This window comes from Lepisma saccharinum, chromosome 8 (genome assembly GCF_977018435.1).
Source record: "Lepisma saccharinum chromosome 8, izLepSacc3.1, whole genome shotgun sequence".
In the NCBI taxonomy this organism is placed as follows: Eukaryota; Metazoa; Arthropoda; class Insecta; order Zygentoma; family Lepismatidae; genus Lepisma; species Lepisma saccharinum.
In genome coordinates, this window is record NC_139236.1 from 50,487,019 (window position 1) to 50,511,628 (window position 24,610).

Sequence of the window (24,610 nt, forward strand, 5' to 3'; positions counted from 1 at the left end):
GCAACATTAGAGACAGAGTAGATGGGTATAAATATTATTTTATTCAATTCTTCACCTCCATATCCATAACAGCTCTGTGTTTATAATAGATCTTCACATCTAACAATTCCCATAACAGTTTCATGCTCAGCAAGGCTCTGTGTCTGTGTAGTTTCATAACAGTTCCTGTGTGGGATTTGTACAGAGCACAGCTCTGAGATAGGGACTAACAGTTAGGGTATAATTAATTCTTCACATCTAACAACTATAACAATTCCTCCTATCTATTGAGTGTCTAGATGTTATTTCATCCCTATGCCATGACAGTTTCAACTCTGTATTTGTGTGGGATTTAAAGCTTGTCCAATTCTTCACATCTCCCAATGTGTGGCATGAAATTGTGTTTTTTGCCAAAAAAAATCTCAGCATGGCCCTGTGTCTGTGTGAGATTTGAGGCCTGTTCCCGGTATAGGTAGATTTGAAATAGGATCTGTGCCTCCCGGCTTGAGAAGAAAGGGACTATGCATATTGTTTTGAGGTGGGATCTGAATCTCAGCAAAAGCCCTAATTACAGCGGGGCTGTGTCAGGGATCATAATTGATAGGATATAATTGTATTCAGAACAAACCCCCCTATAAGATATGATAACTTTCAAGCTCTGCTGTTACAAACACTTCCCTGTATACATACTGGGCTATCACTATAATAATATTTGCCACATGTTCTGTGATCTTGTAATAATTATTCCTGTCGGTGATAAAAACATTGTTCAATTCTAACTAGTTCAATTCTTCACAATTCCATAACAGTTCCATGCTCAGCTCTGTGTCTGTGTGAGGCAAGCACAGCTCTGTTAATAAATTTTATTTTTTCCAATTGTATAATTGAGCATAGCAAAAAATCTCAGCATGGCCCTGTGTCTGTGTTTGAGGCCTGTTCCCGGTATAGGTAGGTACAAATCTGGCAATCACATAGGATCTGTGCCTCCCGGCTTGAGATATGCACATTGTTTTGAAACCTTACTGGGTGGGATCTGAATCTCAGGAAAAGCCCTAATAAAATATAATTTGGATGTGTTTCTGTATTTTTCAAGCTCTGCTGTTACAAACACTTCCCTGTATACATACTCTGCAACATATGGGCCATCACTATAATAATATTTGCCACATGTTCTGTGATCTGTAATCTTGTAATAATTATTCCTGTCGGTGATACAAATATTGTCACAAATTTCCTGTCTTGAGGAAATATCAACAAGGCTTATTCTTCACAAACAAATCTCATCTAACAATTCCATGCTCAGCTCTGTGTCTGTGCGAGGAGGATTTGTACCTAATAACATCAGTACAGCACAGCAGCTCTGTTAGAGATAGGGATGATTTAATTATATTATTATTGAAACATCTAGAAATTATTCTTCACAAACAAATCTCATCTAACAATTCCATGCTCAGCTCTGTGTCTGTGCGAGGATTTGTACCTAATAACATCAGTACAGCTCAGCTGCTCTGTTAGAGACAGAGCAAATAGGTATAAATATTATTTTATTTATTTCTTCATAACAGCTCTGTGTCTGTGTGAGGCAAGCACAGCTCTGCTAGAGATAGGGATATTGAGTATTGAAACATCTAGAAATTATTTTATTCTTCACAAACAAATCTCATCTAACAATTCCATGCTCAGCTCTGTGTCTGTGTGGGGATTTGTACCTAATAACATCAAAACAACACAGCTCTGTTAGTTCAATTCTTCACAATTCCATAACAGTTCCATGCTCAGCTCTGTGTCTATGTAGAGCAAAACTGTTAGAGATATGGATATTAAGTATAAATTTAAAAATTATTTTATTCTTCACAAACAAATCTCATCTAACAATTCCATAACAGTTCCATGTTCAGCTCTGTGTCTGTGTGAGGCAAGCACAGCTCTGTTACATGATAGGAATATTAAGTATAGATTTAAATTTCATTCTTCACAAACAAATCTCATCTAACAATTCCATAACAGCTCCATGTTCAGCTTTGTGTCTGTGTGGGATTTGTACAGCAACATAGCTTTGTTAGAGACAGAGTAGATGGGTATAAATATTATTTTATTCAATTCTTCACCTCCATATCCATAACAGCTCTGTGAAATTTATTTTTTACATCTAAAAATTCCCATAACAGTTTCATGCTCAGCAAGGCTCTGTGTCTGTGTAGATAGGGATATTAATATTTTATTTCTTCATAACAGTTCCTGTGTCTGTGTGGGATTTGTACAGAGCACAGCTCTGAGATAGTGACTAACAGTTAGGGTATAATTAATTCTTCACATCTATTGAGTGTCTAGATGTTATTTCATCCCTATGCCATGACAGTTTCAACTCTGTATTTGTATGGAATTTAAAACTTGTCTGAAAAGTGGCAATCAATGCCCATTGTTTCTATATAAACGTTTCAACATATGTTCAACATACGTTGAAACGTTTATATAGAAACAATGGGCATTGATTGCCACTTTTCAGACAAGTTTTAAATTCCATACAAATACAGAGTTGAAACTGTCATGGCATAGGGATGAAATAACATCTAGACACTCAATAGATGTGAAGAATTAATTATACCCTAACTGTTAGTCACTATCTCAGAGCTGTGCTCTGTACAAATCCCACACAGACACAGGAACTGTTATGAAGAAATAAAATATTAATATCCCTATCTACACAGACACAGAGCCTTGCTGAGCATGAAACTGTTATGGGAATTTTTAGATGTAAAGAATAAATTTCACAGAGCTGTTATGGATATGAAGGTGAAGAATTGAATGAAATAATATTTATACCCATCTACTCTGTCTCTAACAAAGCTATGTTGCTGTACAAATCCCACACAGACACAAAGCTGAACATGGAACTGTTATGGAATTGTTAGATGAGATTTGTTTGTGAAGAATGAAATTTAAATCTATACTTAATATTCCTATCATGTAACAGAGCTGTGCTTGCCTCACACAGACACAGAGCTGAACATGGAACTGTTATGGAATTGTTAGATGAGATTTGTTTGTGAAGAATAAAATAATTTTTAAATTTATACTTAATATCCATATCTCTAACAGTTTTGCTCTACATAGACACAGAGCTGAGCATGGAACTGTTATGGAATTGTGAAGAATTGAACTAACAGAGCTGTGTTGTTTTGATGTTATTAGGTACAAATCCCCACACAGACACAGAGCTGAGCATGGAATTGTTAGATGAGATTTGTTTGTGAAGAATAAAATAATTTCTAGATGTTTCAATACTCAATATCCCTATCTCTAACAGAGCTGTGCTTGCCTCACACAGACACAGAGCTGTTATGAAGAAATAAATAAAATAATATTTATACCTATTTGCTCTGTCTCTAACAGAGCAGCTGAGCTGTACTGATGTTATTAGGTACAAATCCTCGCACAGACACAGAGCTGAGCATGGAATTGTTAGATGAGATTTGTTTGTGAAGAATAATTTCTAGATGTTTCAATAATAATATAATTAAATCATCCCTATCTCTAACAGAGCTGCTGTGCTGTACTGATGTTATTAGGTACAAATCCTCCTCGCACAGACACAGAGCTGAGCATGGAATTGTTAGATGAGATTTGTTTGTGAAGAATAAGCCTTGTTGATATTTCCTCAAGACAGGAAATTTGTGACAATATTTGTATCACCGACAGGAATAATTATTACAAGATTACAGATCACAGAACATGTGGCAAATATTATTATAGTGATGGCCCATATGTTGCAGAGTATGTATACAGGGAAGTGTTTGTAACAGCAGAGCTTGAAAAATACAGAAACACATCCAAATTATATTTTATTAGGGCTTTTCCTGAGATTCAGATCCCACCCAGTAAGGTTTCAAAACAATGTGCATATCTCAAGCCGGGAGGCACAGATCCTATGTGATTGCCAGATTTGTACCTACCTATACCGGGAACAGGCCTCAAACACAGACACAGGGCCATGCTGAGATTTTTTGCTATGCTCAATTATACAATTGGAAAAAATAAAATTTATTAACAGAGCTGTGCTTGCCTCACACAGACACAGAGCTGAGCATGGAACTGTTATGGAATTGTGAAGAATTGAACTAGTTAGAATTGAACAATGTTTTTATCACCGACAGGAATAATTATTACAAGATCACAGAACATGTGGCAAATATTATTATAGTGATAGCCCAGTATGTATACAGGGGAGTGTTTGTAACAGCAGAGCTTGAAAGTTATCATATCTTATAGGGGGGTTTGTTCTGAATACAATTATATCCTATCAATTATGATCCCTGACACAGCCCCGCTGTTATTAGGGCTTTTGCTGAGATTCAGATCCCACCTCAAAACAATATGCATAGTCCCTTTCTTCTCAAGCCGGGAGGCACAGATCCTATTTCAAATCTACCTATACCGGGAACAGGCCTCAAATCTCACACAGACACAGGGCCATGCTGAGATTTTTTTGGCAAAAAACACAATTTCATGCCACACATTGGGAGATGTGAAGAATTGGACAAGCTTTAAATCCCACACAAATACAGAGTTGAAACTGTCATGGCATAGGGATGAAATAACATCTAGACACTCAATAGATAGGAGGAATTGTTATAGTTGTTAGATGTGAAGAATTAATTATACCCTAACTGTTAGTCCCTATCTCAGGGCTGTGCTCTGTACAAATCCCACACAGGAACTGTTATGAAACTACACAGACACAGAGCCTTGCTGAGCATGAAACTGTTATGGGAATTGTTAGATGTGAAGATCTATTATAAACACAGAGCTGTTATGGATATGGAGGTGAAGAATTGAATAAAATAATATTTATACCCATCTACTCTGTCTCTAATGTTGCTGTACAAATCCCACACAGATACAAGCTGAGCATGGAACTGCTATGGAATTGTTAGAAGAGATTTGTTTGTGAAGAATAAAATAATTTTTAAATTTATACTTAATATCCCTATCTGCTCTACATAGACACAGAGCTGAGCATGGAACTGTTATGGAATTACACAGAGATGTTATGGATATGGATGTGAAGAATTGAACTAACAGAGCTGTATTGTTTTTGATGTTATTAGGCACAAATCCCCACACAGACAGAGCTGAGCATGGAACTGTTAGATTTGTGAAGAATGAAATAATTTTTAATCCCTATCTCTAACAGAGCTGTGCTTGCCTCACACAGACACAGAGCTGAGCATGGAACTGTTATGGAACTGTTAGATGAGATTTGTTTGTGAGCTGATCATGGAACTGTTATGGAATTACACAGAGATGTTATAGATATGGAGGTGAAGAATTAAATAAAATAATATTTATACCTAATAACAAAAATATTGGGTATCTTCATGGTAATCACCTATCCATAATTTGAATCCTGTTCCCAATAATTATATCACTGGTATCTTCACTCTAAGCTCAGCATTGTGCGAGGTTTTGAAGCTTGTTCCCAATAATTATATCACCGCACAGTTTTGTTCATGGCATAGTTCTAAGTTTAGCAAGTTTGAATCCTGTTCCAATAACAGCATCACTGCACGGCTCTGTCAGGTATTGAGTATAGATTTATGGAAACCACAGCTCTGTTAAAATTGTTCCCAATAACAGCATCACTGCACAGCTCTGTCAAGTATAGGGATATTATTTCATGGCAATCACCTATCCATAATAGTTTTAAGCCCAGCAAAAATCTGTTTCTGTGTGGGATTTGAATCTTGTTCCCAATAACAGCATCACCGCACAGCTGAGTATAGATTTATAGAAACCACAGTTCTGTATGCATCTAGATATTATATCTGTGTCTGTGTAATTGAATTTTGTACCTAATAACAGCAGAAATATTAAGCATCTTCCATGACAATCACCTATTAAGCTCAGCAAGAATCTGTATCTGTGTAGGATTTGAATCCTGTTCCCAATAACAGCATTATTGCACAGGGATCTAGATATAATTTCATGGCAATCACTCCTATCCATAAATCTGTGTAGGATTTGAATCCTGATCCCAATAACAACATCACTGCACAGCTCTGTTAAGTTTAGGGACTAGATATTCATCATCACAACATGCAGCAGAGCTGTTCATAATTGATAAGATTCAGAACAAACCTCTATACCAACAAATATTATAAACACATCACCTCTTGCTCAAATATATCATGCAGAAGCTGAGATAGACCCGCTTGTAGAATGGCTTCACTTTTATGAACTTCCAGACAGTTTGGATTCTGTTTCAAATTTCAGGAACCTGAAACACATAAGCTTTGGGAGTTTTGTTTGCAACCCAGTCAATATAATTTTTCCTACATTTGTATTGCACAGTCCCGAACTGCTGAAGCTCCAATTGCAGTATGTATGATATGGAATCGTGGAAAAATGATTACTCCATGCCATCGCTTGGAATTATGATTTTATGCAGTGCGTGCCTTGTAATAGTACTTGTGATATTAATTGTATTAGAATAGGTGTGACAGAATCCATGGACTTAACATGTTCCACAGCAATACTGTACTACAGAATCAATGCTGATCTTAGAAACAACATATTCCCACTCAAGGAACTTAAAATTGTTAGCAAAAAAAAAATATTTTGTGTAAAAACTCTAATTATTTAAGTCCATCTTGTATTGAATAAGCCAGAATTGATATTGTTTTTAAGCAGGTACATAATCAACTCATTAAAATATAAACCAGAATTTACATCCAATTTTCCTGCCTCATCAAGTATGGAAATTGTTGTGTCCCATGATATGTCATCAACAGGCCACCTGCTGTTTGTATAAATTCTATGATCATGGAAAAATTTGTAAAACCTAAATTTTTCTAAACTTGAAGTACTTTTTGTAAAAAAAGCAACATATTTTCCCCAATAACAATGCAACAGGTATGCATCAATTCTATGCCAGTATGTATTGGATTCAAAATCATCATATTCAGAACCCAATTCTATGCTCACATACCCAAACCCAACATCACTGTCAAGTACCCATCTTGCCTCTGTTTCATTTTGCACTTTAAAAAAATCATACTCTGATAGATTTTCAAATTTTTCCCTAAAACAATCCAACAGGTGGTCTGATTTTATATATCTTGCAATGTTTCTTCTTTCAAAATATGTTTGCATGTTCAGGTATCTATATTTCCTGGAAGATATTATTCTGATTGTTTTTTAACATTGAAACAATTTGGTAAATATTTATCTTCCTGATAGAGTGGAGGTGCAGTTGGAATCAAATCTTTCTTATATTCTATGTTGGGGTGTATATAGAATATTTACCTGCTCTGTGAAGGCACTTCTAGTTGGTAGGTAAAATCGTGGCTCGGTTTGAATTCAATAATTTAATAACAATAATAATTTGTTGCACAGCATGATGCAATATAAATAAACCAGAAATAGGCCACAACTTGGCCACAAGTGGACCGGAAGTAGGCAAACCGGAAGTGGACCGGAAGTGGACCGGAAGTGGACCGGAAGTAAATATGTATGGGTGTGGGTGGGTGTGGGTGGGTGTGTATGTGTATGTGGGTGATATACAAGTTAAGCCTGGTACCCAATTGAACTTAAACCGGAAGTAAATATGTGTGTATGTGGGTGGGTGGCCTAGTTTTAAGTGTGGCCATCAAGAGGGGCATATTTTTAACAAGTTTATGGACAACAATCTCACAGAAGTGCCTTTTGTAAGTATAGGCAAATCAATCTGAGGGGGCTCTTCCTTTCTCATGGAATCCATGAGGGCTTTTTTACAAAAATTTTGGATTAGAGGGGGGTGCTACACTTGAGCAAAAAGCTCATATGCTCATGTTGAGCTAGGTTTAAGTGTAGACAATTCTGCTTGAGGGGGGCTCTTCCTTTCCTGAGCTGGTTATAGTACCAATACAACTACTCACGGCACACTCCCACCAAGAACAAAAATTTAGCAACCAGAAGGATGAATTCCGCGGTCCTCCCAAATAACATTCTTCTCTCGGCAAATTCAAATCAAAATTAAGAAATCACCTTCTGGAGTCAACTTTACCAGTTGTAATATAATTAAGCCTTGTTTCCGTATTAAAAACACTAAGATGCTGACCAAGGTAGCTTATTAAGATATAAAAACACTTAACATGTAACGTTTCAACCCTGTATCAGTGTCTTCCTCAGACGAAGAACTAAACTGTAAAATTATTGTTTTTAACTTACCAGTGTTGAAAACAGGGAAATAAAATAAAATGAAACCTTTTGTGTAAACTTGTAGGACCAACACGCAGTAACTTTTCTGTAATTTGAGAATTTTTTTATGTGTGTGTTTATGTTTTACGTGTATTTTTTAAAAAAAATTCTTACAGTACAGGTATATGTATTTTCTGTATTTTTTCTTTTCGTTTTTATGTTTTTATTTTCTTTGGTATATTAAGGATAGCTATAATAATCAAGTTTTAAAATGTAAAGCAGAGATGGTGAAGTGGAAGAAAATGATTGTGCCTTAACTTCGCCATCGAAAACAAACAAGAAATAAACAAACAAACAAAATAATAATAATAATAAATATGTGACTGTCTTCTACATTCACAAATAACTAATATTTATTTTATTTCTGTTGTACACAAGTTCATGAAATTAACAGGGAACCATTGAAATTCAGAACGCTGTATCAATGTCGATATTTGTTCTAAGTTGTTGATTTCGATTAGTTTTTGTTATATGCAAGAGGTTTGATTTAAAAAATGTCTCATGTCAAAAGTTGCAAAATGAGTTTCTATCGAATGATTTAAAGTGAAATAATATTTAGGAAGTTTAGTTGTGTTGTTTAATTCTTGCAACGTAAGTATAATGACATTATGGAAGCCAGTTGAGCGCTGAGGACTTGCAATTTAATTTTTAAATTGTGTTAAAGTCTGCTCATTCTTCACGTACATTATACGAGGGTAAGTCAAACATTATCTACATTTTTGCCACAACTTTTCTCAGGTTGGCCACACTGCCTTCAGCGCTTAGGTGCTACAAGGTTGTACTTCTGTGGTCATGTGGCCGAGGTTTGATCTTAATCGCTCCATTTTTTTCTTTTCTTACAGGTTAAACATGGCCGCTCCAATGGCAGTGTGCACCAAGGAAGAACAGCGATCAGTGATCCGATTTCTCTGGTCTGAAGGTGTGTCAGGGGCTAAAATTCATCACAGGCTTTCAGTACATTCTGATGATGTCAGAATAGTCTCTTCGATTCCGTCGGTTCGTCAGAATCATCTCTCGAGCTTGTTGAATCTTCCTGTCAGTGGTGGAGATTGATGGGTGTCCTGCTCCCACTTCGTGTTTCACGCTTGTCCGGCCATGTTTAAACCTCTCGATCCACTCATACACAATTATACGCACTAAAGCGCTGTCCCTGTATTGTACTGAAAGGCTGCGATCAATTTCAACCCCTGACACTTCTTCTGACCAGAGAAATCGGATCACTGATCGCTGTTCTTCCTTGGTGCATACTGCCAGTGGAGCGGCCATGTTTAACTTGTAAGAAAAGAAAAAAATGGAGCGATTAAGATCAAACCTCGGCCACATGACCACAGAAGTACAACCTTATAGCACCCAAGCGCTGAAGGCAGTGTGACCAACTTGAGAAAAGTTGTGGCAAAAGTGTAGATAATTTTTGACTTACCCTCGTATATTCAGTGTGAAGTATAGTTGCAAATAGCACCCTGTCATATTTGTGAAAGAGAAAAATAACTTCACTCTATTGTATAGTTTTTGTTAGGGTCACACAATTTTATGACTATAATAAAAGTCGTGGAACTTGAAAACACCATTAAAGTATTATTATATAAAGTATTATTTTTTACAAATCCACTGACTTCCCCTATAATTCGAAAAATGAATATAGTTTTTGGAATGGAAATTTTGGGCATCTTAACTACGTTCTCAACCTATGGCATGAGCCGAAGCAAACTTGCAAGTTCCTGATCTGTTTGTTAACCAGTCAATATTACATTAGTCCATCTTCTTCTTTAGGTGTTCCAGTACGAGTTAAAAACATAGACGATGGAACAGAGATCTCTGATGCATTGGAAATGTTTACTTACTTAAATAAGGTTGCTGGACGACACGGAATTGGACGCATTGACATCGTTGAGAATAGATTTGTTGGTCTTAAGGTATGTTCAAATAGTAAACATTCATTAAATAGAAATATCAGTTCTTCGTGGTCGTACTCGAGTTATAGTTAACCTTTAAAATAATAAATGTGTTTTTTTTTCTTTCGAAAAAGTAGCAATGAAAAACGATGACGACCAACTTCCTCTAACACCAACTTCAAGATGGCGGCTATTAAGGCTGTACTAAATTCAAATTTGTGGTTTTTCGATAAAAGATGGCAGCACCATAACAACGGATGTTATGTTACCAGATAATACCATACGTAATCAAAGTTGTTCGATCAGGGTATCTGTTGATACTTTGTGTGAATTGTTGTTTTAAGTCCACTTTATGCACAGATAGGCTAATCGGGACTGGACCTACAGTTTAAAGTGGAATCCAAATCGCTGTAAATGTGCCTCCACCGAGTATCGAATCCGTGGCTCCTTGATTACAAGACGACGACGTAACCACTACGCCATCGATGAGGTCCAATCTGTTGATAGTAGATGGCGCCATGTTGGTTAGTAGGACATTTAGAAAGTGAGTAGAAGACACAGTAACATAGGTAATCAATATCATGAGAGTTATGTTCGCATTAGCAAAGAAGCTATTTATCAGCAATTAAAGTAGTAACAGACGAAAATATTAACAATTATTCCAAAACAGCGCGTATTCTTCTACTACTCTTTTGTGATAATACTTTAATATTTTTAAACCACGGGAAAAGAATCGAACGAAAATGTGGTTCATCTACACAAAATAGAATAATTCAGAAAATTATCATAGGCAACAATTATTCTCCAGAGAATCAACGACCTCCAGGTGACGTCATCGAAGGGTGTGTCCAGGTAACTTCCCGAAAAAAACAATATTGTTACTAAAGCAATTTTACAATAATGGCAAAGCTTTATCTTCGTAAATCATCTCCGCATTTTTCTGGACACTACCCCGATGTCATGTAATAGTTGATTCTCCTTTATGATCCTGCAGGTGTGTGGTAATTAACGAAGAACATGATTCAGAGCAATTGCCTAACATTATACTTGATAATAAAGGAGGAGGAACATTGCACAGTGGTTCGGCGGATCCCATTTTTAACTGTAGGTCCACTCCTGACTAGCCTTTCTGTGCGTAAAGTGGACTTAAAACATAATTTTAAAAAAATAGTCCGAGAAGATCAGCATAATTTTGTCGAAGGGCAGTATAAAAATCCACTGCGAATATTAATAAAACATGCACAATTTATCCAACCTGTTCATTATTTTTTTGTAGTTTTATATCATATTTATTACTGGTGAGTGTTGTATTGAAATATTATAGAAATAGATAAAAAAATGTCACAATATTAGGTCTCTAGAGTACATATAAGTCAAACATATAAGAATGAAAGGAAAAAAAAATGTCTGAAGTAATTTTTGCCCCATCTTTTGTTGTTTCTGCGATACAGATCGAAACATGTATATTTTGATGTTACTGGAAATTTTGGTTTCAGTCACGTGGTGTGTACGAGACGCCTGCTGGAACAGTTCTCCAGCAGGCTCATCTGGACCTGGAGACGATGTGCCTGGATAGAGAGGTCCTGAGGGTGAAGAGTTATTTACGTGACAGGATGGCTGACTATGTTTATAACGGTGAGTACCAAGAGTAATGCACGGGCATGGAAAGTTTATATTATTTTTATTATTTTACGTCACTTTTGTGACTCTTTTGCTTAATCGCGACGATGAGGATGAATGATGACGGTGTCAGGATTCTAACCTGCAACCATCGGTGGAAAGATCGTGAGTTCACATACTCGCCCACCGAGGCGCCATATACAGGACGCGGCAATGAATCGGGCGATTTTGCAACACTCGATATAGCTAGTTGTTGCGTCAGAGGTAACACGTGACTACGGCCATCTTCCAGAACCTACTCTACCATTTAGTTATGGTGGGAGTCGTAGAACGGGGCACAGCGCGCATTCGCTGTAAAAGTATATTTAAAAACAACGGGGGTATACCTTGGCCCACCAGATCACAGGACCTGTCCGCGTGGGATTATTATCTTTGGGGGTATGAAGACAAAAGTCTTGCAACCAATCCACAGGCACCCTCAATGAACTTATAGATCGGATCAAAGAAATGTGGCTCTAATTACTACCTTACTGATAGAGTGGGTGGAACGAAATGGACGTCATTGTAGCAATGTTATTTTCAAATAAATCGAAAAGTAAGGACTGTATTTGTATTTTATTTTGATATTTATTCATCAATGAATAAAGTAGTTAATTTTGTCTTAATTATGTATGGTTTTGTATGTACAGTAGAACGTCGTTTATCCGCACGTCAATTATCCGCAACGTCAGTTATCCGCACACTCAAAAAAGCAAGATTTAGTTTTGAACAAATTTTAGCAATTTCTTCAATTGTACATTGGATCTAGATGTGTTTTAGTATTTTGAAAATGGAGGCAACCCTGCAGAAGGAAAGTTGAGTAACGGACTCTGCAACAATTAAGCTGAAGGGGTGGGAACACTGCCAAGCAACTTTGAATTCGTTGTTCAACCCAGCTTCTTCTATTGAAAAGGATGCGAGATTTAGCGGCAAAAAAAGACGGTCAAATCTGTTCCAAAAAAGAAATTTCTGATTATTTTTCTGCATAAATAACACAGTACAGGTACAGTACTGTAATTTGGGCACGTACTGTACGTATATTACGAGTGTTTTCTCATTTTCTCACGTCTTTTGTCTACACGTATGTAGTACTGTGTACTGCATGTATAAAATAAACTTGTACTGTATGTGCTTTTCTTTGTTAAATAAACACATGTTTGATTATCCGCAATAATCGTTTTCCGCATAATTAATGCGGATAAACGACGTTCTACTGTATTTGAGTATTTGAAATCACCCGATTCATTGCCACACCCCGAAACTTCTCGCTTTATTGATAATGATGGGTCATCTGGGGAACTCTGTAGACGCTGTCCATATATACCTATTTGCAGGTATTTTAGGTGACCTTGGCTAACTATCTGCGTGAAACAAGACAGAACGACACCAGAAATTGTTAATTTAAGATGTACTGTTAGTTAAGCCACAAGATATGATCGGTCTTATACAATTACCGCATTGAGCAGCCCAGTTTTAACACCGCTGGAAATTAATATACAGGGTGTACCAAAAGTCCCAATACCCCCTCTTTGAATTGTAGAAAAACCTACAAAATATTATTTTAACAGCATGCTTATGATGAGAGGATGGTATACCATTAAATCAGACTAATGATCACTATTTACTTTAGAGGATCTGTGTGCACACCGCCATTTTCATGGCACAGTATTACTTGCCTCCAGGTGCGATGTGAAATCCTCCGTAACTTAAGATGGCAGATCTGGATTTCGGGGTGGCCATTTTAAGAGAATTCCTCAATGATGTGTTCAGAGACAAACTGATTGGACGAGGATTGCCAAATTTACCAGCACTTTTAAAATGGCCACCCCGAAGTCCAAATCTGACATCTTGTGATAATGCGCTATGGGGGCACGTCAAACAGAAAGTCGCCCATAATCGTTATCAGACAACTGAGGAACTTCAAGAAGCTGTTCGCAGTGCGTTTGCTTCCTTCACGCCAGCCAAGTTACGGAGGATTTCACATCGGAGCTGGAGGCGAATAATACTGTGCCATGAAAATAGCTGTGTGCACACAGAGTAAATGGTGGTCATTGGTCTAACTTAATGGTATAACATCCTCTCATCATACACATGCTGTTAACACAACATTTTGCAGGTTTGTATACAATTCAAAGGGGGGGGGGGTAATGGGACTTTTGGTTCACCCTGCACAAAGGAGGAATGCGACTCGATTGGCCCTTACACGATGATCGAAGGTAATACACATGCACACCCACACGAACACGCGCGCACGCACAGACACACACGAATGTACAGACTTTCCTAAAATCCACGTTTACTGTCCTGGAGACAAAATAAGGCCAATTTGACATGTATGTATAATTTTGACATATCGAAAGGTTGGCAACGCTGCATATTAAATACATTTATGAAATCTTTGAAAAATGCTTTTTGATTTTCGTTACGTCAATGCAACCACAAACCACCCCTTCCATCACAAATACGTAGATAATTAAAAAGAGGACCTGTCAAATGCAGACTCAACCTTAATTCTCAACATATGTTTGGTGATGCTATAGAAATAGTTATTTAACTTTTAGCAAAGGTTTGGACGCATCAAACATTTTCCTCCTATCTTTCGCAGGCTTCTGGTACAGTCCCGAGTGCGAGTTTGTTCGTGACAGCATCGAGGCCTCGCAGAAGTACGTGTCCGGAACAGCCCATGTTCAGCTGTACAAGGGATCAGGTAAGGGTCGTATATAATTTCGAACTTCCGACTGTTCTCACGATGTTTGCCGAGTTTAAATTTTGCAGCGAAAGGCATTTCATTAGGTATCATAATTTTCCACTAGATGGAGTTCACGGTATTTGGAATTGTCCAAGGATGAGCCAAAATACGGGTTTGATGCCTCAGTATCAAGATATCCTTGAAATAATGATAGTTTATGAAAAAGTAGCAATATTTATATTGCACAAATTTCCCTTCTTACCGGATCTCCCTGGTGCTGTAGTGATAAGGCCGTCGCCTTGGAATAAAAAGATCCCGGGTTCAATCTTCGCTGGAGGTACATTAAAAAGTGGTTCAGATCATTGGCGTAAGAGAGTCTTCTTGAGTCACTACTTGCTCAGATGACTTGATATCCTTCTCCACAGACCACTTGGACAGAGGATGTAGATCCACCACGGTATTTGAAACCTTGGCATGGAAGCAGTGTTGCCAATTTAAGTCACTTTCATGGTAACTTATCAGGTGTGTTTTACTTTGTGTGTTGCCCGCTGTGTTTCTTTATATTTGTTCGTAATATTGTCTTGCTGCATGGGTGACCTATTTTTCATCAGTTGTGAAATCGAGACAATTCAATGTCTCAATTACAAATCTGCTGAAAACATACCAGTAAAAGTGTTGTATAAAACTAGTTTTGCATGGAAGCAATCATAAATCACAAACTAGAACTTGTTGGTAGTTATGAATAGTGAAGTGGCAACACTAAACAAAAAAGTTTTCTTTGGAGGCAAGTGCGTATTTGTAAGTTGGTACATCTTTATTTTCATGAGCTATTAAGAATTTTTGCATATTCTTCAACTAATAAAATCACGAACAATACTAACTTCAACTGTTTTTTCGAATGTTTTAATGAAATTGCGTTGTATACTAAAAGTCTGAAAGGTAAAAATTCCAGTAAGAAAACCGATCTTAACTCGTCTCGATCTGTAAGTGGAATAACAAGAAAAGAAGGCGGTCGTACAGAGAACACGGCCCTTCAACCTGGAGACTTCTGGCACTGCCATTAGCTCTTCAGTGTCTGATACCTCACCAAGTTGTGCCGTTCTAGTAGGTGTTTATGGGATCCTCATTGGACCGTCGTAGTGTCTTTCGGAATGGAACCTGTTCGAATGAACACCTGCACCGACACGATCCACGTCTGAACCGGCCAACGTTCTAGGGCAGACTGCGAGACTTGCAGCTGTACAAACATGGGACATTCTGCGCATGCGCGTTTCCGTTCGAACAGGGTTGCCAACTGACATTGGCAGCTACAATATGCGCCACTCTGTACATGTCCGTTTGTGATGCACAGAACTAATAGACTGTGTGTAACTATAGCTAATGTAACTACTAAAGTGTCATCTGTCCATTAGTATGAAAGTTATTTGCTCTATTAAACAAAGACCCTTATGTTCTTTTGACACTAATAGTGCCTTATTGCCGAGCGTCATTAAGTGAAAAATGTCAATATCGGAATACGATCAAATATTAAGTATCTTCCCGCTTCTTAATTTGTTGTTCTCATTTGGCGCTATGGCAACAATATTCCGATAATTTTATCTAATTTTTCCGCCCGCACTGGCATTTTTGTAGAAGCAATAATGTCCATTCTCTGCGACGAAAATTCACCATTTTAGCTCATTGTAGCATAAATGCCATTTATGAAATGACAACATGCTGTGACATCCTGATAATTAACCAACGGGAACGTTTTATTATTTTGAAAATGAATCTCTTTGTAACTTACGTCTTTTGCGGGGACCAATTAGCTTTTATCGCTTTGACGACAAAGAGGAACCGACCGGATAATTATTTGTTCGTAATTGGATATCACACGCGCATGGTTTGTCCTGACATACAAGCGGAATGATTTTTAGTGATGAGTTCGCTCAGTCCTCTATGGTTTGTACAAAGTTCCATATTTATGGGTTGACTTTCCGTTTGAGAAAATATACGTTTCGTTACATCACTTGTCAGATTTTTGTGTCACGCATTTGAGTGAAAATATAACAATAATTTACTTTTACCGTGTTGAACAAATGATTTGCACATATTTAAAGTAGCAAATCATGTAACAATTTCAAAGAACATGTGAACAGTTGCAACATGCTTTTCTTCCTGTCAATCATAGTAGATTTTTGCGCCATCAATATTTAACTACTCTCTGTTCGCTGCAAGATTGAAGTCAATGTAAACAAATGAGCAGTGGCGGCGATTATGGGGGACGAGGGGGCGGTTGCACCCCCACTTTTCGACACTTTTTCCCCCGCACTATTCTAAATCTTATGTACAAAGAGAAATGTACTGCCTTTGCCCCCCCCGTTTTGGGACCCAATCGCCGCCACTGCAATTGAAAAATCCTGTTGGTTGTTGGAATAGCAGGAATATTGTATGTAAGAATATAGTGCACGTGATAAAGCCACAGCAGTCCACGTAGCTGCTATATGTATTGAAGTTGTGGGAACTTATATTATCAACCTGGGCAAAATAACTTCCCTAACACATAGGAAAGGAACTATTTTCGACTGATTGATTGATTTGATGTTTTAAAGTCCACTTTATGCACAGAAAGGCTAATTGGGACTGGACGTACAGTTTAAAGTGGGATCCGAACCACTATGTGCCTCCACCGGGTATCGAACCCGGGACCCCTTGATTACAAGGCAACGACGCTATCGGTGAGGGCTCCGAACTACTTTCGAGTCAAGTGGGTTTCTTTGCATAAGTTTGTTCTTGGAGTGGATGGAGAATAGGTGTTTTGTACAAATCACAAATTGTTATGTACAGGCTAACATTTAAATATGATGAGCGGTTGGAATCACTTAAATTACAAACAATGCACTTAAAAAGAAGTAACAAGTGTATTTGTGCATAATATGCTCTCATCAAAGATCGATAGTGAACATTTCATGAGATATATTGCTTTCAAGGTTTTCAAATATAGAACTAGACAAAATTCCTTTATTTCAGTAAATAATAAAATGGAGGCGAACTAAAAATAACGCTAATAGACAATTTAAATGATAATATGATATGAATTGTAGAAACTGGATGTGGTGCTGTTTACGACCATTGATGTGCTCAGCATTATTTAATTACACAGTGCAACAAATTTGAACTTTGCGTCTTGCCGCGAAATGAAAGAAAGTGTTCTTTACTAAATCAAATACGCTGATTACGAAAATGAAATCAGAAATGTTCCATCACGTACCAATTTTTCTGGAGAAGATATGTCACATGTACCACTTAGCCTATATTTAATATAGTTAGCATTATATTGTAATTCATGAAAAACAAAGTAGGAACTTTCGCTACCCTTGGAATCTACTCCATTACAATACAGGAGGAACCTGTAGCTGGATAAAATACCGATCAGCGAACAAAATTAGTTGTTTGTATTACAAAACATAAAAAAAAGGTACGAGAAATCTGCAAAAAACTTGCAATATATTTACAAGTTAGAAACATGTTCTGGAAACTTTCCGTTTGTGGGTGGATGGTTAAACTTCTTGTAGAAGTGTCCATAAGTAATCTGCCAAAAGGTTTGGTGACCATCTTCCCTTATATCGTCTTTCCATGGCAGCGATATCTTGCTGAAATCGCTCACCATGTTCGTCACTCACATCTCCGAGATTAGGCGGGAAAAAATCCAAATGAGAATGCAGGAAATGTATTTTCAAAGACATGTTGCACCCCATAGCCTTGTAACAGTCCAGCATGTGTTCCGTCAGTTCCCTGTAATTTTCAGACCTGACGTTTAACAAGAAATTGTAGCATACATCTTTGAAGGCAAGCCAAGCTGCCTTCTCAGTATCCGTCAGCAACTCTTCGAACGTTATGTCTTTTATCAAGTCACGAATCTGAGGCCCAATGAAAATACCTTCTTTAAGTTTTGCAGTACTAATCGCAGGAAATTTGGACAGTAAAAATTGAAAATCTCTGCCATCTTTGTCCATTGCTTTCACAAAATTCTTCATGAAGCCCAATTTCAGATGGAGCGGTGGTAACAGCACACTGTCTTTGTCAATACATTTTTCTCACGGATTGAAGCTTTCTCTCGAAGGCCACTGTTTCACTACATAATGATCTTTCCTTGCCCTACTGTCCCAGTAACACAAAAAACAGCAATATTTTGTGTAACCAGTCTACATTCTCACCACAACCACAGAACTTTGAGATCACCACAGATTTTCCATTTGTGGATCGAATAGCCAATATACTTCAGAAGCAGTTTCATTTTCTCGTAGGTTTCTTTTAACTGAATGAAATGGGCCACTGGTATAGAAGGTTTCTCGTTTCTGTTATGCAAAAGAACAGCTTTGAGACTACTTTGTGAGGAATCTATGAATAGGCGCCATTCTTCCGGATTGTGAATCAGTCCAAATTCTGTAAGCAGCCCATTTATGTCATTACAATATACCAGGCACACTGCCATTGAGAAAAAAGTGGAAAGACCAAGCTAGCTGTAGTTTACGGAAATATATACTAGTGTTTGGTTGTAGCAGGATTTTTCCTTGAAGACGAGACCCAAGCAATTCTGCTTGCCTTTTAGAAAGACTTAGATCTCTTACAAGATCATTCAATTCTGCCTGTGACAATGGCTGTGGTTGAGGCTGTGATTTAGATGGCGTGTAATCAAGACCTTCGTGATCTATTGGTTGGTCACTACCATCGTCCGTTTCATCTTCCAGTATCCATTCTGCTGGTGGTTTTGGAACTGGGAGAGAATCAGAATGCAGAACTGGGCGCATTGCAGATTCCAAATTTGGATATGAAACTGTTTGTTTTGATTTACTTGAGATTCCTGTTACTTTCGTTAAACAAAAGTAGCAATCTTTTACGTGGTCTCTAGGTTCCCTCCACAACTGTGGTACGGCAACTGAAATAAATGGGTGTGTTCCATGCAACCAGCCTCTTAAATAGCGGGAGCAATGTGGGCAACAGTTCTGTGGTGCCAAACACATACCCTCATTTACCTTTGATTCAAAATACAACTCGTATACCTTTTTGACGAGCGGGGAAATGGGATGTCATTATCTTCATTCCACTTTTATCTATCACATCTTTAATCTTTATCATCTCGATTAACCGAGAGTGGTAGAACAGTGACTTGAAATGACAGAAAAAGAACCTGCGGTGTCGGTTTCCGAGTTTGAAGCATTGTTGTTTCTTCAGTCAATAGCGACAATAGACTGTGACAGGGATATGAAATGTTTTTTATTTTGTAAGCAATAGCAACACGAAAAGGGCGACAGATATTCCTCGTATTTCCGATTTTCCCTGAAACTAATTTCCCGTCTGCGGAGATAATTAATTCTATTGAATGTGCGAAATATGTTTGGAATCAATTTGTGCTAATCTATGCAGATGTAACTGATTAAAGAGAGCCTCCACGATGGCGCAATCAAAACATCGCCTCATTGCAATCAACGAGTTCATGGTTCGATGCCCGGTGGAGGCACATAATGTTTCGGATTCCACTTTTAACTGTAGTTCTCGTCCCGATTTGCCTATGTATGCACAAAATTTGTGGTAGTTAGTTACTGATCGTAAGTTGCATTGCTGCAGGATCTCCGGATAATAGACGTGTTGAAAGGAGCTTCTAATTTTCAAATAGATTTTAATTTTTGGTATTTAGTGTCGTTTTTATGCCACTTTTGAGAAATCACGACGATGAAGATGAGTGATGATATGATAGATGGACAAGAAAAAACAATGCCCAGACCGGTATTCGAACCCGGAATCTTTGTCGTCGTACTGCGCTGTGCTAACCATACCTCCACGGAGGTCGAAAATTTTCACATAGAGTAGAAACTTACACATTTTCCTTACATATTTGGTTTACCTACTGCACCTCCTACCACTCTCTCTTATAATGAATATGAATATTACCTCTTCATTTCAAGTTTAGCTTATTTACAGCTGCCACTGAGTTGTGAATGAGTATTGTATGTATATTTTCGTTCCCTGTTGAGGTACAAAATCCATCACCCAGATTTAACATTTAAAAAATGTAGGTCCTGTTTAGTTTATTATTAATTCGCGTAAACCAGGAAACATTTTGCGTTGTTTCGAGATTATCAATTAGGATACAATTTAGATATAATGAGAAAATGAAACTTGCATGTCACAATTGCCATATCCAACTGATCTCCGTACGTATAATAAAATTAGGGTTTTGCACGTCACACTTCAATTGTATGCTATGATTGTTTCTCTGTTATGAACGAGATGTGCCTCCCCCTAGCGCCCGTCAAACAGAAAGAGGATTGTCCCCGAAGAACTAATTTTCCATCTAATACCACCCATAAATCAAGTGTCCAGAAACAGCTATTACGCATGAATATAATATAAAATACTCCTTAGCAATTACATATAATTATAAGCTAACTCGTGTCCGAGAGTTAGAACAATGTGACTAAACTTAACCGCTCTTGCTTCCGAGTTCGAGTCCTGGTCTGGGAATTGAGTTCTGTCTCCATGGACGTCCGGAGGATTTTTTCCAGGGAGGGGCAAGGAAGGTGTTTTTTTTCCAGGGGGGCAAACAAGTCACATTTTCCCCCAAAAGAGTATAGTTCCCTAAAAAAACATTGCTTAAATTTAAATTTAGGGTGTTAATGCAATAATTAACACATATTATTGTGGCTAAAATGAAATTATATGTGTGGAATACATAATTTTTGGTTGACTTTCATTTTCCATGGGGGGGGCACGGCCCCACCTTGCCCCTCCTTCCGGACGCCCATGTCTGTCTCTGTAGTGTTTCCTTATCAATTTAATCTAATTATCATCCATCCTCATAGTTGCGATAAATTATAATCGTGTCATGGTAAAAGCAAAGCAAAATAAGAACAAATAATAATGTAAGATTACTGCAATGTCAGAACTACGTTCGAAAAAGAAAACTTGAACACAAAATCACTCTCAAACAGGCATTTGGGGAGAACTGTGTAGACGGACAACATGCTCCCGAAAGTTGCCAATCGACATGTAGCATGACCTTCGATACTAAAGTTGAGCCTTGAGAAAACTTTGCTTGAGGCTCCTCATGCGTCTTATCACGAATGCCTCGTTGTGCGCAGCATTGCCAACTTATTTTCGGCTGTGTATTTTTTTTCTACCATTACATTTGCGGCCGGGTGTACAATGTCAACTGAAGAGAAATTGGGGGGGGGGGGGTTTACAAGATGTTACAACACGTACACTACTAAAAGTCAATTGAGCTTACCTACTATTTACAGAAGATGTTCGAAATGAGTCCCATTCACAGGCTGCTATTATTCTTTGTTGCAGATCAGCAAGACTACGAGGTTCTGTTTTGTACACGACAGATTTAAGGTGTCCCCAAAGGAAAAAAATCGTTCGGAGAAAATTCGGGCGATCTCGCGGGCCATGCGATGGTACCACGACGGCCTATCCACCGATTGGGATAATGTTCGTTCAAGTACTTACGTACGTCCCGGCTGTAGTGTGCAGGATACCCATCTTGCTGAAAAACGATATTGTCCGCATCAAATTCAGGCACACCGTGACATCGACTGAGTTTTCTACAAGGTTCGTTACCAAGTGATCCACTGTGTCACGTAGAATTTGCAGGTACAGATTACCGTTTAAATTGCCATTAAGAAATAGGGGTCCAATTATGTGGTTTTCTAAAATACCTGGCCACACATTAACCTTCTCAGGTATTTACGTATGGCCTTCCCGCATAACATTGGGATTAACATCTGCCCATACTCGAACATTGTGTTTATTAACACAGCGATTTAGGAAAAAAGAACTTTCGTCACTGAAACAGATGTTGTGTAAGAAGTTCTCGTTGTTAGCAATTATGTCGCACATAATTTCGCAAAACTCAATTCGTCTATCGAAATCATCATCTCCTAGTTCTTGCTTTATCTGCATTTTGTAAGGATGAAATTTGTGTAATTTCAACACCTTACTGATAGAACTCCTTGGAATGTTACTTGCTTCTTCTATTTGTCTGAGAGACGTTTCAGGGTTTACAGTCACGGATTTTTTTCACAAGGTCTGAAACATACTTATGGTGAATACTACGGAGTTGGGGATACAATTCGTTAAATCGTCTAGCAGTGGCACGGTAGTTTCTGCCACATTCACCGAAAAGAAAGATAATTTCCACTTTGTCTGCGCCAGAACGCGCCCTTCCGGCACCATTCATTTTCCTCGTCGTTGCAAACACTTTAACCACCAATATACACACACAAACAGAACCACGGTAACGGAAGATACAGGAAACACGTTAGTGGAACACAGTGTGTACGACACTACAACTCTTCTACGTCCAGTATTTCAAAGTCACTTCTAACTTTTGCGGTCCGGTCTGCTTGCTTACGAGAACACAAGCAGAATGGTCCTGTTGAATCTTCATTGCGGTAGTAACACTAATTACTTGGTCTGGTTCGATACTCCGTCTGCATTCTCCTTCAAACAAGTGAATGGGGCTCATTTCGAACATCTTCTGTAAATAGTAGGTATGTTCAATTTGACTTTTAGTGGTGTACGTGTTGTAACATCTTGTAACCCCCCCCCCCCCGCCATTTGCCTTCAGTTGACATTGTACTACCTCCTTCACCATTTGCTTTGAGTTGCGATTGTGCATCTCGGACCATGTCCTCCTGGTAGCAATCTCAGGGGGCGCGATGATATGCGTTTTTTTTTTGTGTACGGACGCTTGCCATCTCTTGTGTGTGTGTGTGGGGGGGGGGGTGTACGTATTTGTAGACACTGCTAGGATATTTCCGAATCATGCTACAGTGTAGGAACGTTTTTCCAGCTCCCACTGTTGTCTAGGATTACTACTGTAGGAGTTGGAGTCCTGTCCAATGCTGGTTATGTTCCACATTTGATTTCACGCCATTGTCAATTGGAGCTACGTAGAGACCCCGGATTTCATGTATTATTGTTGTTATGATAAGACCTTTCAAACGACATATTCTTCGAGCCCCCCCTTGCTATTTGAAAAAATTGAGTCGACCCCAGCCTACCCCCTTCTGGGGGGCACGTGTAGGGAATGGTTGGCCTCAAAACATTTCCCTCTGAACATCAAGGAATACGTGTTTCGCCATTTCTTCCTTTTTACAACCGTTCTCAAATTACCCAGGGTGGGGTGAGACTTTATGGACACCCTGTATATTGTATCCCTGTACATTTGTATGTTCTACTTGACTTAGTGCTGCTGTATTAGGTTGTATACTGTGCTCAGTACTTGAAAAAATATTATTACAGTATTTGTTTTAATCTTATCCATTCAATTTATGTTTTAGGAAGTGATGACCAGATAAATTTGCTCTGATGTTTTTCAGTTCGCATCTGCGGTCGCAATTGCCCCGTCTCCCTCTACAACCAACGCCTGGTGTCCATGGACGAGCACGGAGGATTCACCCCTGAGGACGCAACGGGATTCATCAGGATCAACGCTCTTCGGCTGCGAGAGTTCCGTCGGGTGCAGCAGGAGGCCAAGCAGAGCCACACGTGAGGACCAACGGAACCTTACTTGGAAAATGGCTCTCAAATGGCCACTGGCTTGACATGCATCGATGAACAGTTTTTGATTAGTAAAGAGTACATACACATTTACCAGTTATTTCATTGTGTTCATATTTATCATACTCCTCCAGTTCTTTCGGATAATATTGGTTTTAATTTGTTTGCATTTGAATCTTTTTCCGGTCTTTCTGTTTGTCCAGTGGCCAAAGGGGGGAATATTTCAACTTGTCTTGCCATCTTTTCCTTCACATGACATTGCTCAAATAAATCCAAGTCAAAGGGTGGAGGGGGTTATGAATCTTTCTTTTTTACATAGCTTTTCTGCCTTTTTAGGTTAATCGCGACAATGAAGATTAATAATGATACGATGAAATTGATAAGAGGGACATTTACAAAGGAACACCCGTGACCAGAGCAGGACTCGAACCTGGGACCGTCGGTAGAGAGATCGCATGTTAACCACTCAATACGCTCTGCCCAGTGTTTCATGACCATAAATTAAAGTTATGTTTTAAAAGTGCAAAATTTCCAATTTTCTTCCAAATTTTCTCTCATAGAAATATCGAAATCGTCATCAAATAACTTTATCATCTATTATTATTAT

The 24,610-nt window shown here is 38.3% G+C and overlaps 1 protein-coding gene across 1 annotated transcript in view; it reads left to right on the forward strand.

Moving 5' to 3' along the window:
• The window catches only part of Ass (argininosuccinate synthase), a 61,887-nt gene extending 37,784 nt beyond the window's left edge, over positions 1 to 24,103 (forward strand). The window contains exons 6-9 of the mRNA XM_083127465.1: positions 9,988 to 10,130; positions 11,606 to 11,744; positions 14,374 to 14,475; positions 23,823 to 24,103. Of these exons, the coding sequence (XP_082983591.1) occupies positions 9,988 to 10,130; positions 11,606 to 11,744; positions 14,374 to 14,475; positions 23,823 to 23,995 (557 nt within the window). The 3' untranslated portion in view covers positions 23,996 to 24,103. The remainder of the gene's footprint in view (positions 1 to 9,987; positions 10,131 to 11,605; positions 11,745 to 14,373; positions 14,476 to 23,822) is intronic.
• Positions 24,104 to 24,610: the final 507 nt, after the last annotated feature.